Genomic DNA, 20,285 nt, shown 5'->3' with positions numbered 1-20,285 from the left:
ACTTCAGATTCCTCTGTTGTCATTCTGTGAAACCTTTGGGAGACTCAGCACTCTCTTTCATCTGTCTTTTTTCCTTCTCCTTGGTTTCTTCGACCAGACCTCCTCCTGCTCAGCCCCACAGCACCTGCAGCCCCACACCCACTGCCTTGCTGTTGCTCAGCTCCTCCCTAGGCTGGTCCCACAGCCCATTCCCACAGCACCTGGAGATATTGCAACCCATCACCCAACAGCACCAGGAAGCTTAAAGGAAAAGCCCTGCCACCTGCTCTGGTGCATTTTTTGTTTTGGATTCCCCTGGCTATCCTGACTGCACCCAACCTCTCCTCCTTGTCAGCCCCAGCACCTCCTGAGCTGCCCTGGCATCTTTCTGTTCCCACCACTGAGGTACAGTCCCCTCCTCTGGCACCAACTGATGAACAGGGTAAAAAAAAAGAAGAGTGGGAAGAGCAGGACTTTTCATTCTTTATTTGTCGGAACAATTTGTTCAGTGAGAAGAACAGAGCTCTTACAATGACGATGGTGCTCCAGCTGAGTTCTGCACACACAGGATCCCCACGCAAGCTCTCCACGTGCACTGAGCCTGCCAACCCCCCCACGCTCACAGGGCGTGGGGCTCCCTCCTTGCAGAGAGCTGTTGTTGAGATGGGGGCTTGGCTGTGCGCTGTCCCTAACAGGGGTCACTTCCCGTGGGATCACAGAGTCACAGGATGGTTTGGGTTGGAAGGGACCTTAAAGATCATTTCATTCCACCCCCTGCCATGGGCAGGGGCGCCTTCACTAGACCAGGTTGCTTAGATCCCTGTCCAAACTGGCCTTGAACACTTCCAGGGATGGGGCAGCCACAGCTTCTCTGGGCTACCTGTTCTAGGGCCTCACCACCCTCACAGGGAAGAATTTCTTCCGTATATCTTGGGAAACAGGTGCTCACTGCCAACACTGATTGGCTTTTGGACACATCTCTGTGTCTGCCCCTTCCCTGCACCCCACAAGCTTCTCAATGAGGGAGAGAGAAGCACCACAGCTGCTTGGGAGACTGGGTGTTGCCAGAACTTCCAGCTGCTCCAGTGGTGGGTACATATCCCTGACAAACTCAGCATGGCTGAATTAATGAACAGGCTCATCATGTGCCGAGCCATGGGAAGGACAGGGAGCAGCAGTGATCAGGGAGCCAGAGATGTTCTTGGAAGGGAAAGAAGAGTGCAGGTCAAGTGGCAGAACAAAATGAACAGCAGGTATTTGAAGAGCATCACTAGGAATAATGGAATGAAGTTTTCAAGAGAAAATGCAGGTGGAAAACTAACAGCAGCTCCTCACTTGGAGCACAGAGCAGTCTCCCAAAGGACAGCACAATAACCCTGGTGTCAGGGCATTTAAAAATAGACCCAGCACACCACCGGTAAGTAATATATGGAACAAGCCTGAAGGGTCAGAGGCAGATGGATTTGTAATACACCTCTTCTGTCTCCAACTCGTACAGCTCTGCAAGGCAGTGATCAGCAATGAGCAGGTCACTGCTTTTGGGCCATGCTGGCAAATGATCAGAGCAAGTGCATCCATTCCACTTGCTGCAACCTGCTCTTGCACATCAGGGGATTTGTGAGAAAAAGAACTACATGCATGTCTCTAACCTGAAAACTAATCCCACGGATAGTGTTTCCAGTACATAATAAGTGACTAGAACCAGCCAAGAATCTTAGGAGGAACAGGTTTTGTTGGGAAATATTTCCAGTCAGCAGCCACACAGGTTTGGACAAAGCCTTGCTGGGGCGTCTCAGAGGGAAGGGTATGGGAGAAGCCAGGCTTTCCTGGAGCAGCTGGGAGATGCACCAAGGGATGTCAGTGTAGCCTGGTCCCTCCTGAGCGTGGGAGCTGTGGGAGAGTAGCAGGGCACTGGACAACCGCCCTCTCCCAGAGAAATTTTTCCCCTCTGCAGTGGGACAGACAGACTTTCCATAAAATGGGATATCTGACCATGAGTGGATGCTGCTAGTGTGCCAGTTTTTAGGCAAAAGGGGTAGAAGGGTAGGAACAGCCAAGGCTGAGCATGAACCACTACAGCACAGCTACAGCCCTGCCTTGAGAGGCTGGTCTCAAACTGGCTGTGTCAAATGGGTCTGTGATGGATGTCTAGAGCAGAAAAAGCTGCCAGGTTAATACCTGGTTTAATAACCTCAGTGAACACACTGGTGGGAACTTGCCTGGCTGGGGATATGTCCCCCCGCAAGTGTAGAAACTGTAAGTTTGCTTCAGGGAGTGCTGGGAGGGCACAGCCTGGGTGAGCAACTCGCACAATGTCCTGCACAAGCACAGATTCATGGAGGACATTTGGCTACAGGGACATTCCCAAGCTTGTGCAGGCTGCAGCTGTCCTGCTGTCCTTCCCAACGAAGCTCTACCCAGCTTGTCCTTAGTTCTTGACAGAGTAAAATTGCACCCTCACCCTAGGGAGACTGGGGTTTCACTGCAGCCTTTTCCTCCTGCCTTGTATGCTCCCTCTGTAGGCATGTCCACATCATAGAATCATAGAATGGACACCTTCTGCTACACCAGGTTGTTCAGAGCTCCATCCAACCTGGCCTTGAACACCTCCAGGGGATGAGGCATCTCGTTCAAGGCTTATCATAGAATCACAGAATGGTTTGGGTTTGAAGGGACCTTAAAGATCATCTAGTCCAACCTCTCCACCATGGACAAGGACAGCTTCCACTAGAAGGTTACTCCTGGAAGGTGTCCCTCTCTCCTGCCCCTCTGCCCAGTCCCCTTGCACAGACACACCACACGCCCCCTCCCTCCATCCTCTCTTGGCTGAGGGTGTTTGTGGGGAGGTGGCTCATTTAGCAGCTTCACATCAAGCAGCAAGAAAATAAATAAATAAATACAATTGCACATGAGGGAAGAGGTTTGCAGCTGGAAGCCCAGGAGAGAAGGTCTGAGATGGGGCTCCCGGCACAGTTTGGTACCAGCGTGTTTTGCCCAGGCCTCTGGGAGCAGCTCAGTGACCAGACATCTGCAGCTGCCCAGCTGGGCATGACAGTCCACAGCTGGGGCACCACCTGCAAGTCAAAGGTGCACATTTTCCTATGGTTTTTAGTCAGTTTTTCCTACTGTTTTCTGCCTGAGATCCGTCACTCCCTCCACATCTGTCTCTTTCACTGCTTAATGAGTTTTTCCCAATCCAAGAAGCAGGAGCTGAGCATGCAGCCTGTCCATATGCTCCTTCCCACAGCTGCAGGAGAGGGACAGATGCTCTATGATGTTTTGAGGCTCAGGTGTTACAACTTGGCTCCCAAGGGTGGCTGGTCGTGCTAGAATGTGACTGCTTGCAAGTGAAACGACTGTCAGGTTCCAGCCTTTCTCCTGTCTGAAGTCCAGGCATGACAGTTGCACATTTGTTGGCACAAGGAGCAAACAAAGGCCACATTGCATCTGCACTGGGCAGGATTTACCCTGTGCCAATCTTTCTGCTTGTTTGTGAGAGTCTGGGCCCCACATGATGTATATGGACCTACAGAGAAGAAGAAGTAGACAGAGAAGACACCAGAAGGAGAAACAAGCACAGAGTAAGTCAAAGCAGTCTTCCACACTTCTTCTCTCTTGGTCTTGGACAGACTCCTGTTTCATCTGGATCCCCAACCAGCACACGAACAGGCATCCTGCTGGTCTCCTGACCTGACCATGAGGCAGTGACCTTGCTGTGCCTCTTCCAAATCAGACACTGGAGATGACCACGTGGTCCTGGTACTCCCCTTTTGAAAGTGCTTTCCAAGGTTGCTGTGCCCAGGAAACCTCTCTACCTTTTATCATGATTTAGACATCCCTCTCCTTCAGTTCACAGGGCTCCTGTAGCCTCTTTCCAGAGCTGGTTCCACAAGCAGTGACTCCTGCAAAGTGCCTCTCATAGTGCCAATCCCCCGGTGGTGTCCTCCAAGGCTAGCAGAGCCTTTCCTGGTCCCCTGGTTATCTTTCACCAGCTTCTTCTTCAGGTGATGCACGATGGGCTATGGGTTAGGATGAAGACATTTGCCAAGGCAATCACTTCCCACAGCATCCCCAGGCTCAGGGAAGCAAGACTGTGCTCCCACTCAATCTCTTCAGAGCCCTCATGAGCTCAGGATGGTGAGGAAGAGAGGTTGGTCCATTCAACTCTTGACCATTCCTGGACACTCAGGGATCTCTGTGGGATAGAGAAGAAAGAAAAAAAACATTAGTTTAGCACAGAAGAGATTGGGGTTTAAACACTTTCATGGATAAGGCAGCCACAGCTTCTCTGGGCAACCTGTGTCAGGGCCTCATCGCCCTCACACTAAAGATAAATAGATACATCTCTACAAACAGGTCAGCTGCCCAGGAGATGAGAACACATTTCTTTCTGCTTTTAATATATCAGTGAATCTACAAAAGGGGAAAAAAATGGGCTTTTTCTTGATTGTGGAGATATTCAAATGACAGACTTGTCAGATGGGAAAATGGGAAATTAATCATGAGGTAAAGAAAGGAACAAGTACAGAATATGCCTGTGTTTTTAATTTTTGAAAGTCATATTTTTTAATAAGTACGTGTAAAAGATTATCATCTGTGCATGTGAGAAGAAAGCAGGTTTAAAGCCAGAATGGATCTGCACAAAGGAAAAAAACATATCTGTTCTTTGGGAACACAATGCCTCTCTCAGAAAAATTCTTGGTATCTAAAATGAAGTTATATTTCTTGTGCAAATAGAAGATGAAGTTCCAACATGACAGAGATAATTCACAACAGTGTTAGTTGCCAGCATCTCTTTAAAAGGACTACTCACACTCCATCTGCCTTGCAAAGTATATCCTTCCTTCCTTCCTTCCTTCCTTCCATCCATCCATCCTTTTCCAAACATTCACAACCCCAGTCTGTACCTCACCTTACTGGCAAGGATTGTACTCTGCACAAAAGGAAGAAAGTCTTTCACCTTTTGTGTTTTCTCCTCCTAAAAACAGCCCCCATGGACTGCAATTAGCTCTGCAGGTGCAGCCTGTGCAGGGAAGTGTGGGCTGGGGCTGACAAATGTTGAATACCAGGTTGAGGAGAACTGATTTGCTAAATCAACTGGATTTAGATGATTTGAACATGTCAATCACTGCTGTTTAGTTTTCTACGTGGGGCACTGTGGGCTATCAGAACCTAAAGGGATCACAACTCCATCACAGAAACATGGAATGTTTTAAGATCATCTCATTCCAACCCCTACTATGGGCAGGGATGCCTCCCACTAGACCAAATTGCTCCAAACCCTATCCAACCTGGCCTTGAACACTTTCAGGGAAGGGGCAGCCACAGCTTCTCTGGGAAACCTCTGTCAGTGCCTCAACACCCTCACAGTAAAGAATTTCTTCCTAATATCCAGTCTAACCCTACTCTCTTACAGCCTGAAGCCATTCCACCTTGTCCTGTCACTACAATTCTTTATGACAACTGTTACCCAAAAACCTTTCAGCTCATGATCTATTTAGAATATTGCTGAGTTTTCCTTTGTGAAATAATACCAGCTCTACCATTCCAGAGGCAACAGCCTCAGCCCCACATTCATGCAGCACAGGACCAAGGACCAGCAGTTTAACCAGGGTGGAAACTCTCCCCAAATATGAAGGACAGATGATGAAATCAAGTGTCTTTCTGCAGTGTGGTATGCTAAGCATGCTGGAGTTTTTCCAGAACAAATCTGGAAACTCAGAGTGAAGCTTCTCTGCCCTTTTTCATCAGCTTGAAGCCAGAGAGCTCTTCTTCAACAGTCCTACAGATGGAGCTTGTAAGCTTGCAAGAAAACAAGAACCATGCCATGAGCTCCCAGGGCAAAGCCACTTGTAAAGTTCGAATGAGAAGGAAGAGGGAATACTCTAAAATAATTACATGTTTGCATTCAGGAAGTAGAGCCACAAAGCACAGCAAGATTATGTTTCCAACTCTGCATCCTTCAGCCACTGTGGTTTAATTGCTGCCTGTCATAACTGGAAAGAGTTTTGCTCTTTAGAGTGGTGCTGCTAAGAAACCCCATCCTTCACAGGCCAGTCCCCAAGAACCTGGTTTAGTTCTTCCCAGGAATACAAAGGAAGCCAATGCTTCTTGATATCTCATGACAAGGTTATTATAATAGTGACTGTCTGGTGTTCCAAATCCAAGGCACACACAGTTTGATAGGAGACGAAGTCCAATGTCCTTTTCCTGTTGCCCCATTGGATGAGCTTCACATTCAGGCTCTGGTTTCCATGACAATAATCACAGTTTTGTTTCACTTCTGGCAAACTCCATCACTCCCTACCAGCGAAGGCATCAGTCAAGTTGTCCACCTCTAGTGAGAACAAAATGGGTGGTAAAACTGGAGCTGTGCTCTGTTAGCTTTCACTCCATCTCCATGGGGCCACCTTCTGAGTGTGGGACAGGGAGATCCTGTCAATGGGGTCACAGAATCAGGCTGGGCTCCTGAAACCCATGTCCTGCTCTGTGGCAGCCCCAGGTTACCTGGTGGTTCACACAGACCTTGTTTCAATCTGCTGCTTTAAAGCAGCTACACCACACATGACTGCACTTCACTGTGGGCAAACAAAGCCACTGAGAGCAAATATGTGCTATTAAAAAAGTCACTTATGAACAATTAAGAGATTGGCCAGATGCCAACAGAAGAGGGGTGTAAATCAGCTTGTCTCCAGTGGCATTCGTGGAGCAAGGCTGGTGGACTTTGAGGTGACAACTGGGCTCTCTAACTTCTATAGAGCAGCCACCAGAAATCCAGGCGCTCTTTGCCAAAGTCTCTTTAAGCAGTAAGGTTGTTTGGGAAGCCCTACAGCTTCAAGAAGAAATATCTAGTTTGTGTCTCCTTCTGCTTAAACCCACAGTCTGAAAGGTGAAGCCACTGTAGAGAGAGGGACTGGCATCTCTTTTATAGACTCTCACTTCTAACCATTAGAAACAAAGTGTAGGAAAATCTAGAGAAATAAGTGAATAAGGATTAACACCCTGAATGCTGCCAGCACAGAGTGTCTACAACACTTTGTGTCCTCTTGGAGGAGAAAAGTGCAGCCAGCATTCCCACCCTTACAGACCAGCTCTTGGCACCAGTTGCAAGGGCAGTTCCTCCACACACATGCCCCTCTGCCTTCAGCTGGGACCAGCAGTTCCTCCATGAACTTCTGCCTGGTTTTCATCAAGATGTGAGGGTACTGCTGCCTTGCTCTCCATCATCACAACACAAGCCAAATGGTTGGATTCATCCCTGTATGACACTCCTGGAATGGTGTCAGACAGTGGGACTAATCACTTTACACAGGAGCATTGTTTTATCCTTTCTTTTCATTAATGACCTACTACATGGAGCTCTTTGAGGCCCAAACTGTGGCGAAGTTACGACTCATTTTCATCAGTTTAATGCCAGCAAAATCCATGGAACTGATCTCTGTTGTCATCACTGTACCCCAGAGCAAATTCTGGCCTGCTGTTCAGTAACACAGTGCTAGAACATGCTGAGCCCAAGTTCTTTTGCTCTTGTCCTGGTGTAAATCAGCAACATTCTGAAGTCAAGGAGTCTAACTCTCCTTTACACTGCCACCAGCTGACGTCAGCAGAGCAATTTCAGATTTATGCTCGTGTCATTGAGAAAGGATTTAGACCTAATTAATTTATGCTACAGTAAAACTGATGTGCAGGGGGAACAGGGTTTGCAGCACACAGCCCTGTCCAGGCACTGATGGAAGACAGGGCCAGCTACCCAAATAGCGGCATAATCTGAAGAATCCTTATTTATGGTCTCCGAATGTGTGCGCGCACGTAGGAAAGAGGTTTGGAAGATGGCAATTAAAATAAACAGCAGATCACTTCTCCTAAACATCTGCCTTGTAAAAGCAGAAAATCAGATGTTGCCATGGAATGCAGGCTGTTTGCTGCTCCAAGTGACACGAAGAGAGCACAGCTCGCTTGACCTCTTCCAACATTTCCTCTGCCTTGAGATCTGAATTCCTCAGGGTTCACAAGTGAAAGCATAATATTCAAAACAGAAGTTGGCTGAAGAAACCTTGCAGCCTCTGTTCTTGACCTGTGCCTGTTCACCTGTGGGAATTTCAGATTTGCTCACCAGAGAAGCACAAAGGGATGGATGGACCACCCGCATCCCACAGGGTCAGGCCACATGCTTCCATCTTGTTAACTACTTACCCAGCAGGATATCACTAATTTACATTCCCTTCTTTTGTTTCATTACAGCCTTAGAAGATGTGGAAGTCTGATGATGAAATCGTTTTTGGTCATTACTCACAAGATATCCCAGGCTCAAGGACAGCCACTCTGAAGGGTGAAGATCCGATGAGAAAGTAAAAATGACCTTTTCAGTCAATGGGAATGGACTAGTGCCCACATAGTCACAGTGGGAGTTTGAAATGCCTCCCATGGGGCATTTCCCAAGACGTCAAGGAAAGGATGAAGAGGGAATAAATTCCCACCCTCACCCTAGGCTGTAGATCAGCAGTAGATTGTCTTAGTGCTTTGATAAGTGGTTTTGCAAATCAGGAACTTGAGTGATAGGAGAAGGGAGAGTGAACTCAAACTGAAAGACAGTAGGTTTTGATTGGATATTAGGAAGAAATTCTCTCCTGTGAGGGTGGTGAGGCCCTGGCACAGGTTGCCCAGAGAAGCTGTGGCTGCCCCATCCCTGGAAGTATTAAAGGCCAGGTTGGATGTGGCTTGGAGAAAGCTGGTCTAGTGGAAGGTGTCCCTGCCTACAGGAGGGAGTTGGAAAGAGATGATCTGTAAGGTCCCTTCCAACCCAAACCATTCTGTTATTCTGTGATTCCCTAAATCTTAGATTTGTTTCACTCCATTTGAAATGTACACTCTGGAAATCTCCATTGAGAGCTGGATTTCCAGAGCAATGGAGCCTAGTCCTCAGACCAATGTAGGTGCCTGCAAGGCAGCTGAGTAGCTCTTCCCTAAGCATCCATCAGATTCAGGGTGGAGTGAGGCAGAGGAAGATGGAATTTCACTCTATAGTCCTCCAGTACTCTAGAAAACAGAACAGTCTGTCAGCTTTGCAATGCACAGCCTCTGCATCTAAACAGGTCTCACAACCTAGTCAGGACTGGCACAGATTGTCTACAGACTCTCCCCTCTTTCCTTTCCTGTCTCTTTAATCTCTCCTTGGAAACTCTTGCTATTTTATCATGTGTCAGCAACCTGTCATCTACCATTTGCCAACAATTCCTCCTATAACCTTTAAACAGCATATGTTAAAAGTGCAGGGTGTGAAAAGAATCCTAGGGCACATCAAGAGGAAATGAAGCATCAGTTGCTTCTTCACAGATCAAGGTAAAAGAAGAACCTGTTAATGCATGATAAGAAGCCAAAGTGTAACATAAGGGCACAAGGAACCCCAGTGGGTACCAATCCCAGACTTGGGCTTATTTATGATCACATTTACTTAGGAGAGGAAAAAAATTCCATCTCATCCCTTTCAGTTTGCAGGAACCCAAACCTGTGTTTTAGAGCATCTCTGTACTTGTCTCTCTGATGTGATGTTCCAAGTGACACATGGTGACGCCCCTTGTTTTATTACAGGGCTCTGACACAGCATGTTTCCTCCACAGAGTTCATCCACGACTCCTAGGTCACAGCCTCAGGAATGGCTGGAAGTGCCTCTGGACACTTTATAATCTATCCATCAACTCAGGGTTAGCATTTCTTCCCTTCCATTCTCCCCTGCACCAGTTTGTCCTCCTTCCCCATGAGCTCTCCTATGGGAGAGGATCCAGCAGCCAGTGCCACAAAGCCAAACTTGGACACAACTTTCCAGTTAGTGTCAGTCCTTAGCACATACCCAGCTTGCTCCCCACCACACAAGCACTAAATTAACTCAACTTCTCCACTTGTTGGATCTGGTATCAAACCCATCTGAAGACCCAAGTTCTCTGTGTCCTTTATGACCACTCGAAGAACACAGATCTCCCAAGATTAGGGTATTCCTCAGCTCTGCCAGGCTCTTGGTGAAGATCACTGGCTCCTACATTGGTGCAGATGTCAGTTCCATTGCTGAATCCCAAACCTGGATCTTCACTTACTTTGCTAAGAAATAATGTCCTCATCAAATTCTAGGTTTGAAGGACTACTTTTTTTTTTTTTCCTGGCAGAGGCTCACCAAAGTAACTCTGGAAAGCAGCCAGAATGTGAACAGCTGCAAAGCAACAGGCTATGTTATCCTATTTCTCTTGCCCCAGCTTTTCTAAGGGGATTGTTTGTTTATTTTGTTGAATTTTGGGGAAGTGGGAAGGACATTGTTTGCTTTGGGATTTTTTCAATCATTGAACAGATTGAACATTGTTCCCAACAGAGCAACAGCTCTCTTTGAAACTATTAAAACTGTAAAATCCTGCAATCTCCAGCAGGAGCTCTTGATTGTTGGAGTACTGGGAGACTTGTGCAATGCTTTTCTGGGGTTTTATGTTTGGGGTTTTTTTGGCAAATAGTGATTTTCCTCACTGTGTTTTCCTGTCAATAGTGCAATGCATTAGATCATGTGCTGCTATTACACACTCAACTCTTTGGAGTTGATAGAATTCGCTCAAATGTAGCAACTGTGAATATCAGGGCGAGTGGGAGGACAGTAGGAAGGGAAGATACTTTCTGAAGCCTTAATGGAAGACAGTTACTTTGAAGCAAATTTAAGGGCCACTGTGACAGAGATTATGCCCAGGTACCTTCCCTGCCCTGCTTTTAGATGCAAATCCTCATATGAAAATAGCAAACAATGGTCCTTTGGATGAGGAAGGGCCAGGGATCTGACAGAATTGGAATATCAGCAGGTGCCTGTGAATGCCTGGAGGGGATTCACACTAAAAGGCTCCCACATTTCAAGAAAGAAATATTTGTGGACATTTGGCTTCAAGCAATGAAAATCCTTCCCCAGATTTAGCGCCATCACATGTGGAATTCAGGTTTGAATTCTGATTTCCTACAGTTGTTCCAAGGATTTCTTGGACAACTCGTAAATTGATTTTGGGTGGTCTGTTTAATTGTTTTATGCAAAATAACTTGGGGTCAGGGGAAAATGCTAAATGAATTTCTATTTTTGAAAGTCCAATAATGTCATGGGGCAGCTGCCTGGTCACACAGTGAGAGCTCAGCCAGGGTTTTGTTTCCTACCACAAAAAGCAGGGATATCCTGTGGCATGGGGAGATGCCTACATGAGAGGATCCCTCTCAGCTCAGTTGAGGGACTCCATGAGCTGGCAGCAGCCACCACAACACTCCAGTGAGAAATTGTTCTTAAAGGTCTGATTTGAAAGACCAAACACAGAAAATTTGGAGTAAAGCTGTCAAGGCTTAACAGAAACCATCATGAAGCCATCACAGAGTCCCTCAAAGCTATATGTCCCATCACAGAGTCCCTCAAAGCTATATGTCCCATCACAGGGTCCCTCAAGGCTATATCCATGCTCTACTAGTGCAATGATCCCACAGGTAACAAGCAAAAGCAAATCTACTCCTTTTCCCTGTAAATGCCTTCCTCTTTACTGAATAAAGTGGGAAAAATGAGCTTTTCTCATGCCCAGCATATCATTGCTAGTAAAGAGGAACTGAGCCAGAGTCAGAGACCCAATACAAAACCAGTGAGCCAGCTGGAGATAAGGGAATGGGGAGGAAATCTGGAGAATACAGATCTCTGCTTCCAGTTCACTGGCATGCATCCAAACCAGCGGTCCCGTGGCTGACCAGAGCACAGAATCTCTCTTTTTAGAGGAATATGGTGCATTTCCTACATTCATACACCCATAACTGGCAGTCACAGCTCCCCATACTGTTCTAACCTAAATTCTGCCTACTGAACTGAGCACTTCCAGCATGGCTGTCACCTTGAACAAGGGACAGGGACACAGGTTGAATTCGGGCCAGGAGAAACCAAGCACTGTCATCCCTCCCTTTGGAAACACAGAGACTTAACATCCCTGTTTGTGCTTTGCTGTGAGCTTTTGTGATGCTGCTGTGGTTCCCTTGAGGCTCTTCCTTGGAGGAAGAGGCAGCAAGAGTGCAGAGAACACCCTCACTCCATCTCTCACATGCAGCTCTGTGGCTGCCTCTCCTCACAGGCAATATTCCCATGCAAGGCTCCAGTGAGGATGATCTCTGATCCCAAGGGCACCAGTGCAACTGCACTGGATGTGGGAAATGGCTTGTGACTGAGTCCCTTATCCTCAGGCAGCCTAAGAACCCCACACAGAGCCCAGGGAGGCTGAACAAGCTGCTTCCACCACAGTCACTAATTGCTGTGCCCTGCTAAGCCTGTTCCACACACCCCGAGCTGGTGGCTGCTGGGTTTTCCTTTCCTAATGGAAAGGAACGGAGCCTCTCCAGGGAAGGACACGGGTGGTTTGTGTCCATCCACCTCAGACACTCCTGCTGCCCAGCCCGTCTCTGCACTGCTCTCCTCCTTCCTCTGTTACAGCCAGAGTGTGACGTGCAGCAGCGCTGGCCCCACGTGGGATCTGAAGCGAGGCCAGACAGAGGAAATGGCTCCTGTGACCCTCCTTGAGAAGGAAGGAGGTTCTCCTGCCTGCAGCCTCACCACTGTGGTGTGTGGCTGGTGGCTGGTGTTGGAGCGTGGTCCCACTGGTGGCTCGGAGGAAGGAGGAAGGAAAGGCATTGGCCTGTTTACATCAGCACAAAAGCATTTCCCTCATTTTCAAAATGGTGCATTTCATCTGCTGATCTCGAAGCAGTCGGGAAAGAAGCATTGTCTCTCCCACCCAGCAGATAAGGGGTTAGGATCTGATCCAGGGCAATTAGCCAGCCAGCACCACTAGTGACATAAATCTGGTTTCCAAATCTCCAGTCCTCAGCCAACTCTGCACAGCTCTAACATCTCCTGATGAACGTGTGAGCTAACACTGGGGCTAAGTTTATGACTAACAAGTCTAATGAGGTAATGTGAATACTAATTTAGACTCAGAGACATCTCAGATGCCATTTTACTCACCAAAAAAATTATAAATCTTTATTCTAATAAATTCCTTTCTTACCCCTAGAAGAACTTACTCTCCAAAACTGTGCATTATCCACCTGTTTGACTTCTTGGGATGTGGAAAAGAGGACAAGGGACAGGGCAGCAGCTGCCCATGAGGGGTGATTATGAGAGAAATTCAGTTCTTGCGATTTCCAATCACTCCGTTGCAGTTTCATATTTGACAGGACAATCCAGGCCATGGGACAGCTCAAAAACAGCTGTTACCAAATGTAACTTTGGTGATTTTTTTAAGCATCACAGTTTGGGAAGGAAGGAGGAAATCACCAGTTTCGGTTCCACTACCATCCTGTTGCTGCAGAGGTCTGCACCCAGAGAGGTGAAAGATCTGAGAGGCTGCCCTGGACAGACTGGTTTGTTCAGGGCCTCAGGTGCCTTTCAGCCAGACTACAGTAGGTGCTTGGGGTGAAAGGAAAGTTGCTTTGGTGAATGAGAATCAAATCAGAAAGAGAAACTGGTGAAATGTTAATGCTCGAGCAGGGTAGGAAACGCTCTCTCTTCTCAGGAGGGGCTAAGGCTCATAAAGGTCTTTTTTAGAGCCTTGAATTCTGACAATGTTTGACCTGTTAAGGTATTGCTGCTGCCACTGGGAAGTTTGAGATACGCTGGTGCCCCTTGGGATAGTTGAGGGAAGCTCAAAAACTTGTCACTGCCACAAACATTAACGGTTCAGAAGGGAGCAGGCAGAGAACAAGGGAAGCAAAGGAAAAAGAGAGAAGAAAGGAAAGCCACAGGTTTTTGAAGTTTTCTTACGACAGACTTTGGGAACCCATACAGTTTGCTAATGTTTGGGGAAAGGCAGTTGCTTAAGTGATTCAGCACAAAGGAACCATCTGGAGACTTCGAGTCCTTCCCCTCCGGTGGCTCTGACTAGTTACAGAAATAACACAAAAGGAGTATAAACAGCATGGCCATCCCCGTGACAGCCCTTTCTCCACAGCCAGGCTGCACAATGACTGTCCTGCAGGACACACGTGGCTCTGGGGAGGTGGGTGTGGCATTAACCCTTTCTTAGCTGGCAGCATGGCAGGGGGGTTGGGACTAGATGATCTTTAAGGTTCATTCCAATCCCTTAACATTCTGTGATTCTGTGAACACCCCTGCAGACAATCCTAACCTTTATACAGCATAACAAAAAGCAGCTCCCCCCCTTTATAGGGGCTCTCAGCAGAAGTTTCTCACCTCTGCTTTCTAAGACTAAAAAGAGCCTGGAGAATCCTGAGCCAGCGGCCTCCTCTCAAACAGCCAGAGTGCAATGAGGCATAAGATAAGGTTGTGAATGTAGCAGAGCCATGCAGGGCTGCAGCGCACAGCACTGAGGTCAGACCTGAGGTGGTGTGTCCCCACATGATGCTGTCTCCCATCTAAGGACAAGAGGAAAATCTTTCAAAGACTGAGCAACATATTATGCCCCTCAGACATTCTCTACCCACATGCATGTGGAGTGTCTATCAGCACTCCTTCCCACCCCCTCCTCACAGTACTTCATTTATTAAAAATGAACCTATTTTTCACCTCACACAGAAATAACCTAATAGCAAACACATTCATTTCACACTGTGTATGCTGGAGTCACACAAACAACCTGAAGGAGAGTCTAAGTGGCAATCACCCCCACTCATGGTTATATCCATGTGTGTTTGGAGGACACTGCTCTTGAGGAGTCCTATGGATCCATCATCCCATTAAATCAGTGACAACTATATTAGCAATGCATAATTGCAAGGGGCAGAGAGAGAGATAGAGCCTTAGCTGTCCTTGTGCAACACATCACTAACAGTTTCAAAAGCAGTTCAGGAGCTTAAGTCTCATTTCCAAAATTGCCTTGGGTAATCATTCACTCAGGAGTAGCCGCTACTTGATGAGAGTAAGTCCAATTCTTTTTCCCTCATCCTGCTCACCCACATCAAAGGGTGAGGCTCAGTGGTTTGTGCCAAAGATGATAAATACTCCCAGGGTTTACAGGGCCAAACCTGTGTGGAAAACACTCAGCCTTGCCACGGCCGAGTTCACACTACGCTTTGGTTCCCTTCATCAAAGCGAAGTGAAGCCGCCCGAGCAGGGGCTGGCACGCAGCGATGCTGATGGTATCTCTGGCAGACACAACACAGCCCTGCAGTGGGCACAGCGTGAAGGCAGGGCCAGGAATCCATGGGTGGAGCAGGCATCACACCTGGGTAAACACAACCCGTTTTCCCAGAGCCCAGCTTCGAGCTGGTTACTGCACCACGGGCAGCTCAGCCCTCAGGGGCTTTTCTGCTTCACTCTCTGGCAAGCACCTTCTTCAGTGAGTGAGCAAATGGTTGGCATCTGCCATGGAGGTATAAAAAGATTTCCCTGCGGGGTGGAGCTCGATATGTTGATGATCTCATGGTTTCAGTCATGGTGACCTGCTGCACTTGATGGATGCATCCCTTCCTCCAGTGCCCCTGCCCTTGCCCTCCATCAGCAGCAGCTACTTCTGTCTTCAGCTGAGTTTTCAGCCAAGGAGGCTGGAATCACCTTGCCTACCCTTTCCAGGGCAAATCTCAGTTGCACATGACACAACAGCAAACCCTGTCCTCCTGACCTGCTCTGGGCTCAAAGTGAGACAACCCTTGCAGAAGAAAAAGCCCAGGAACCTGCAGAAACGGCAGAGGTAAAATGTTAAAGGGACACAAGGTTCTAATTTCAGTCACTTATTTACTGTAATTTCCCTCCTGTTTAGGAAGATCCAAATCTTACCTAACAACATCCTGACCCTGCTGGGAAGCCCAACTGTAACCTTAAACCCCGTTTAAAAATAGGTGGTCCTAAGACTTCTGCAGGAATGAGAGCCCTGGTATTCGTGAGGGGTTCAAGTAACTCATCTGCAGCTCTCTGATGGTTTGATATGGAAGGCTTTCAGGTGTATTATATTTTAAATCAGTTTCATTGTTAAGACAGCACTGAAATCTGAAGGACTTGAACTTCTTATAGAGAGTGACCAGCAGCTATGGGACATTGTCTGATTCCTCCACTTTTGGCCCTATCATACAAGGGCTCACTACAATGACAGGAGGACAGAGTAGGGCTCAGGACCACAGAAATTTCCAGCTGCCAGCTGAAATGGCCAATAAAGAACCTCTGATGTGCAATTAAAGAGTGCTTTCTGTGACACAGAAATCCATCCAGAGGGGTGTGGAAATTATAACTGAACTTCTCATAAATTACTGGAAGTCAAACGTTAACAATTTCCATGTAAGGAAGATGAAAGGCGGAGCGGGTGGAATGCATACATATATTCAGCTCCATTATTCTCGCCTCAAAAACCAGTCCAGCAGCCCTTTAATCACTCAGCAGCTCATCTCTAAGTTGTCTCTATTATTAACAACAAAGTGCTTGTTATTTCCGTGGCCATCCTTTGAAGAAGCCAGGGATGGGGGTGAGGACGCCTGTGGTGAGAAACGCGGCACAGCACAGACACGGGATGAGCAGTGCGGGCAAGGCCGTGGTGTGCCAGCTCAGGAGGAGTGATCAGAGCAGAGCAGCCGTGAGCCAAGGGGCAAAACAGGGATGAAGGAGATGGTGAGACTCTCCTCACTCTCCGGGGAAAGGGTGAGCATCTTGTAATTCTGCAAATGGCAAACACAGCCTGAAAAACTTTCAGGCAACTTCTGAGCAGGATATACCCATCCCTACGTTTGCACTGCAGCAGAGAAATCTTTCACACAATGCACATGACCTAACAGGTCTGGTTTCTCTTAGTAATTTTAACAAACAGTAATTGGAACTCCTGGCTGAAACCACAGGGGATTTCCTCATGCAAAGCTACAGCATGGACCTGGCTCTGCTGTTGCTATAATTAACATGTGTACATAAAAGTACCATTATCCTCCTGCGACTTCTCTGGCCCAATTTGCACTGATATTCATGATGAAATTGCCTCCTTAGCCTGGTTTCTCATATCACTCCACCGAGAAATGAGGTATCTGTGGGTGAATCACACAAGATGGGAAGGGGAAGGAAGAAAGTTCTTCAAACTCAACCTTTTTTATCAGCAGCTGAAGGAAAGGAAATTAATGGGTACTTAGGTTAATGAAAATGGGAAGCTTGCAGGGAGGCAGTCACTTTTAGAACAGTCAGGATTACTCAAAGCTAACAAATATAACACAAAATGGCTTTTTACTACTACTAGGTAAGGTTGTCCTTTTGGTGCAAAGGGTTGCATCTTATCCTTCAGTGGTCTAGCCCTGGTGTCTCACCTCCTCTGTGGTGAGGCTGAATGATAGTTGTCTTACAGCCATCCTCACAGCTCTGGCAAAGTAATAAAAGGGTTTCATCGTTAGGTGAATCTGCATCAGGCAGAGTTCAGATTCCTGCTGCTGAAGCCAAGAAAGGACAATATCTGGTAGTTGTGAAGCATCTTCTCTCCAAATTCCTGGACACAGAGTGCAGGGACACTGCCCTTCCAGGCACCATGTGCCTGGCAGGCTCCATGTTACAGGCGGCACCGAGATGTGAGATGAGTCACCTCAGTGGAGCGCAGACTCAGTGCTCTCCATTTCTAATCTGGGCCCTGCATCGTAGATGTTTGTCACTGCAGCACAGGGTGATATCTTCACGCTGTATTTCTTTCTTCCTGCAACTCAACGAGCACCTCATAATAAAGCCTTTGTGCTTCAGAGAGGATTGAGGTCTCCAGGAATTACTTACAAAGCCTGAATGAACATTTCAGGCTGTACCAAGTCCCATGTGTTTCTGTAACAGCACAATCTCTACCCAGTGACTACAGACCCAGGCTGCTGCTTTTCAGGGATGGCTACGAACACTGGTGACAAGGAGTATTTCCATGTTACTGCAAGGGCACCTTTCACAGCAAGACGACTCCTGTCTAGATTTGGACCATGGGTAGTTTTACATCCCTAATACAGCCAGGGTCCTGCCCAGGTCCCCATCCTGTAGGCTCCCACCTCCCTGCTTTTCTTGGAGCACAGTGCAGCTGCAGGTCACTCTGCACATCCTCTGGGGCTGCTCAGGGCAAAACCACCTCAGCAAAGCAGAACTAACACCAGACATGTACCAGGCACTCATATTCCCACAGGCACTGGAAATAGCATGGCCACAGGCCCGCAGCCCCGTTCACCACAGGGACAAGTGTGCACGATGGACAGACCAGGAGCAGTGAGCTATGCTGACCTGTCCCTTCCAAACAAACCACAGCTGCTGGCTGGCGTGGCCCACATTGTGGAGACACCCCAAGATTATAAACAAAGAGCAAACTAAGAGCAGCAAAAACTTCTGGGAGCAATGCTGAAGCCAAAGCCCAAACAGCATCCCTGGTGTCACCAAGTACCCAACCTCTTCCCATGGCTCTTCTCCAGGGAAAACCCCATCTCCCCTTCAACTTTTCTAGTTGACAAAGTGGTGATTAGTTGGACTCGAAGATCTTAGAGGTCTTTTCCAACCTAAATGATTCTTTGATTCAGTGATTCTGCACTCACACCTCCTTATCACCAAGGCCATCACCTCTCCAGGGGGACGGCTGTCCTGATTTGTCTCCATACCTGTCAGACACTCACTGCAAAGGCATTCATGCCTCAAGAATGACAGGAACACCTGCTCCACACCCTCCAAGTTGCGCCTTGGCAGGCAGCAGAGTGGCCTTCGAGAAGGAAGAGAGCTTGCTGCTCATTCCAGAAGTAGTCATCCTCTACACAAAGGGAAGGAACCTGGAGGGGCTCAGAGGAAACCATGAATTATTGCTTTATATAATCTTGTCCTGTGCCAAGGATTGGGAGGGGATTTCCCAAACGCATTGGCTTGTCTTTGTGGCTTCTGCAAGGAAGAGGAGGAAGAAGATGCTCCAGAAGAGAACCAGGTTGTATGACTCAAATAACCCAGCTCCAGAAGGGGCTAAGGGAAAGAAAGGTGGTATATTAAGGTAGACAGTACATTTTTGGAAATGGATACCAGGCTTTTTTCATCTGTTGTCCACTACTGGTTTTCTCTGGGCACCTCTATCTACATGTGAAGGCTCCTAATAGAAAACACATTTAAAAATGCCTTTTTAAGCCACCTCCTAATTCTTTCAGCCCTCATGGGCATCAGAAGTTAGGAACACCAGCTAATGCCAACCAGAGAACAAGCAGGCACTATGCAAGCATGTCTGTCCCAGTTTCCATATCTTGGCACTGCTCTCCCCAGCTGCGGCTTTTATTCAAGAAACAATAAATTTGGCAAAGGCTCTGCTTGGTCATTTGATCTGTGGCACTTTGGGGGAGACTCACAAGCACTGCGTCCCATTCATAGGAGCTCTGTCTTTAACAAATGTCACGTTTCTTCCCCTAACTCCTCTGGATTCTACTGGGAAACTCTAATTGCCCTGTGTGCTGGTGTGGCACAGCCCTCCCCAGTCCCCCAGCCTGCCCAGTGAAACTCTTCTTCTTCCCTCCATCACTCCCCAGCCAAGGTGCTTCGCTGGCAACTGCCCCAACCCCGCTCCAGTTGCAGTTAAAATAAGAGTGAGGTCCCAAATTTATCTGCAGCTATTTGTCTTATACAGTCATCTCCCTCTTTCTCCATCACACACCCCCACACCAGCGCTTTAGCAGGGTTGGATGACCCAAGGTCAGCTTTAGGCCACTTCATTACTGTCATTGCATTTACACTGACTGGAAGGGGAAACAGGAGAGAGAAATGTTGGAATCAAGGCTGTAATATCAGTACAGAGAAGGGATATCTCCATCCAAAACTAAGGCACAGGACAATCTGATCCCGTGGGTAATGTTGGAGTGAACAGCTCAGCAGCAGGGACATCTCAGAATGTTTTCATTTGGTTGGAGTTGCTTTTTCCCTGCTTTTCCCAGAACTGGAACCCTACTGCAGGAGGTCACATGGCACAAGGCAGAGGAGACCATTATTAAAAATAAGAAAACATTCACCTTCCTTGCTCTCGGAGTGTAAATGAGGCTGGCCACTTGTCTTGGACAGCCTTCTTGACACTGGGAACAAACTGTGCCTGCATTGTCTCTCTAATGGCCATCCCTGCTCACCCACGGGTCCCCAGCAATTCTGTGTCACCAAGAGACTGTCCTGCCCACTCTCCCTGTGTTCTGCCACATTCCCCTGCCACATCTGCTGCATCAATCTCACACTGCCTGAGAGCAGACAAGGGAACTACTAATGTAGGAGGGAAGAGGCACCACTGGGGCTGCCTGCACGGAAATGCAGATCCTACTTTCATGGCATTTTCCAGCCCATTTGTACTTTCTCCCTCCTTTTCCATGGAATCCAGCCTCTT

The 20,285-nt window shown here is 47.6% G+C and overlaps 1 protein-coding gene across 1 annotated transcript in view; it reads right to left on the bottom strand.

Annotated features, from left to right (window-relative positions):
• Positions 1-449: 449 nt before the first annotated feature.
• ADRB2 (adrenoceptor beta 2) overlaps positions 450-20,285 on the bottom strand; it is a 122,340-nt gene continuing 102,504 nt past the window's right edge. The window contains exon 3 of the mRNA XM_008931849.4: positions 450-4,174. Within this exon, the coding sequence (XP_008930097.3) occupies positions 4,140-4,174 (35 nt within the window). The 3' untranslated portion in view covers positions 450-4,139. The remainder of the gene's footprint in view (positions 4,175-20,285) is intronic.

Source organism: Manacus vitellinus, unplaced genomic scaffold (assembly GCF_001715985.3).
Source record: "Manacus vitellinus isolate BGI_N305 unplaced genomic scaffold, ASM171598v3 scaffold_25_pilon, whole genome shotgun sequence".
Taxonomy (NCBI): Eukaryota; Metazoa; Chordata; class Aves; order Passeriformes; family Pipridae; genus Manacus; species Manacus vitellinus.
The sequence above is the reverse complement of the archived record's forward strand: the minus strand, read 5'-3'. Positions and strand labels throughout refer to the sequence as shown.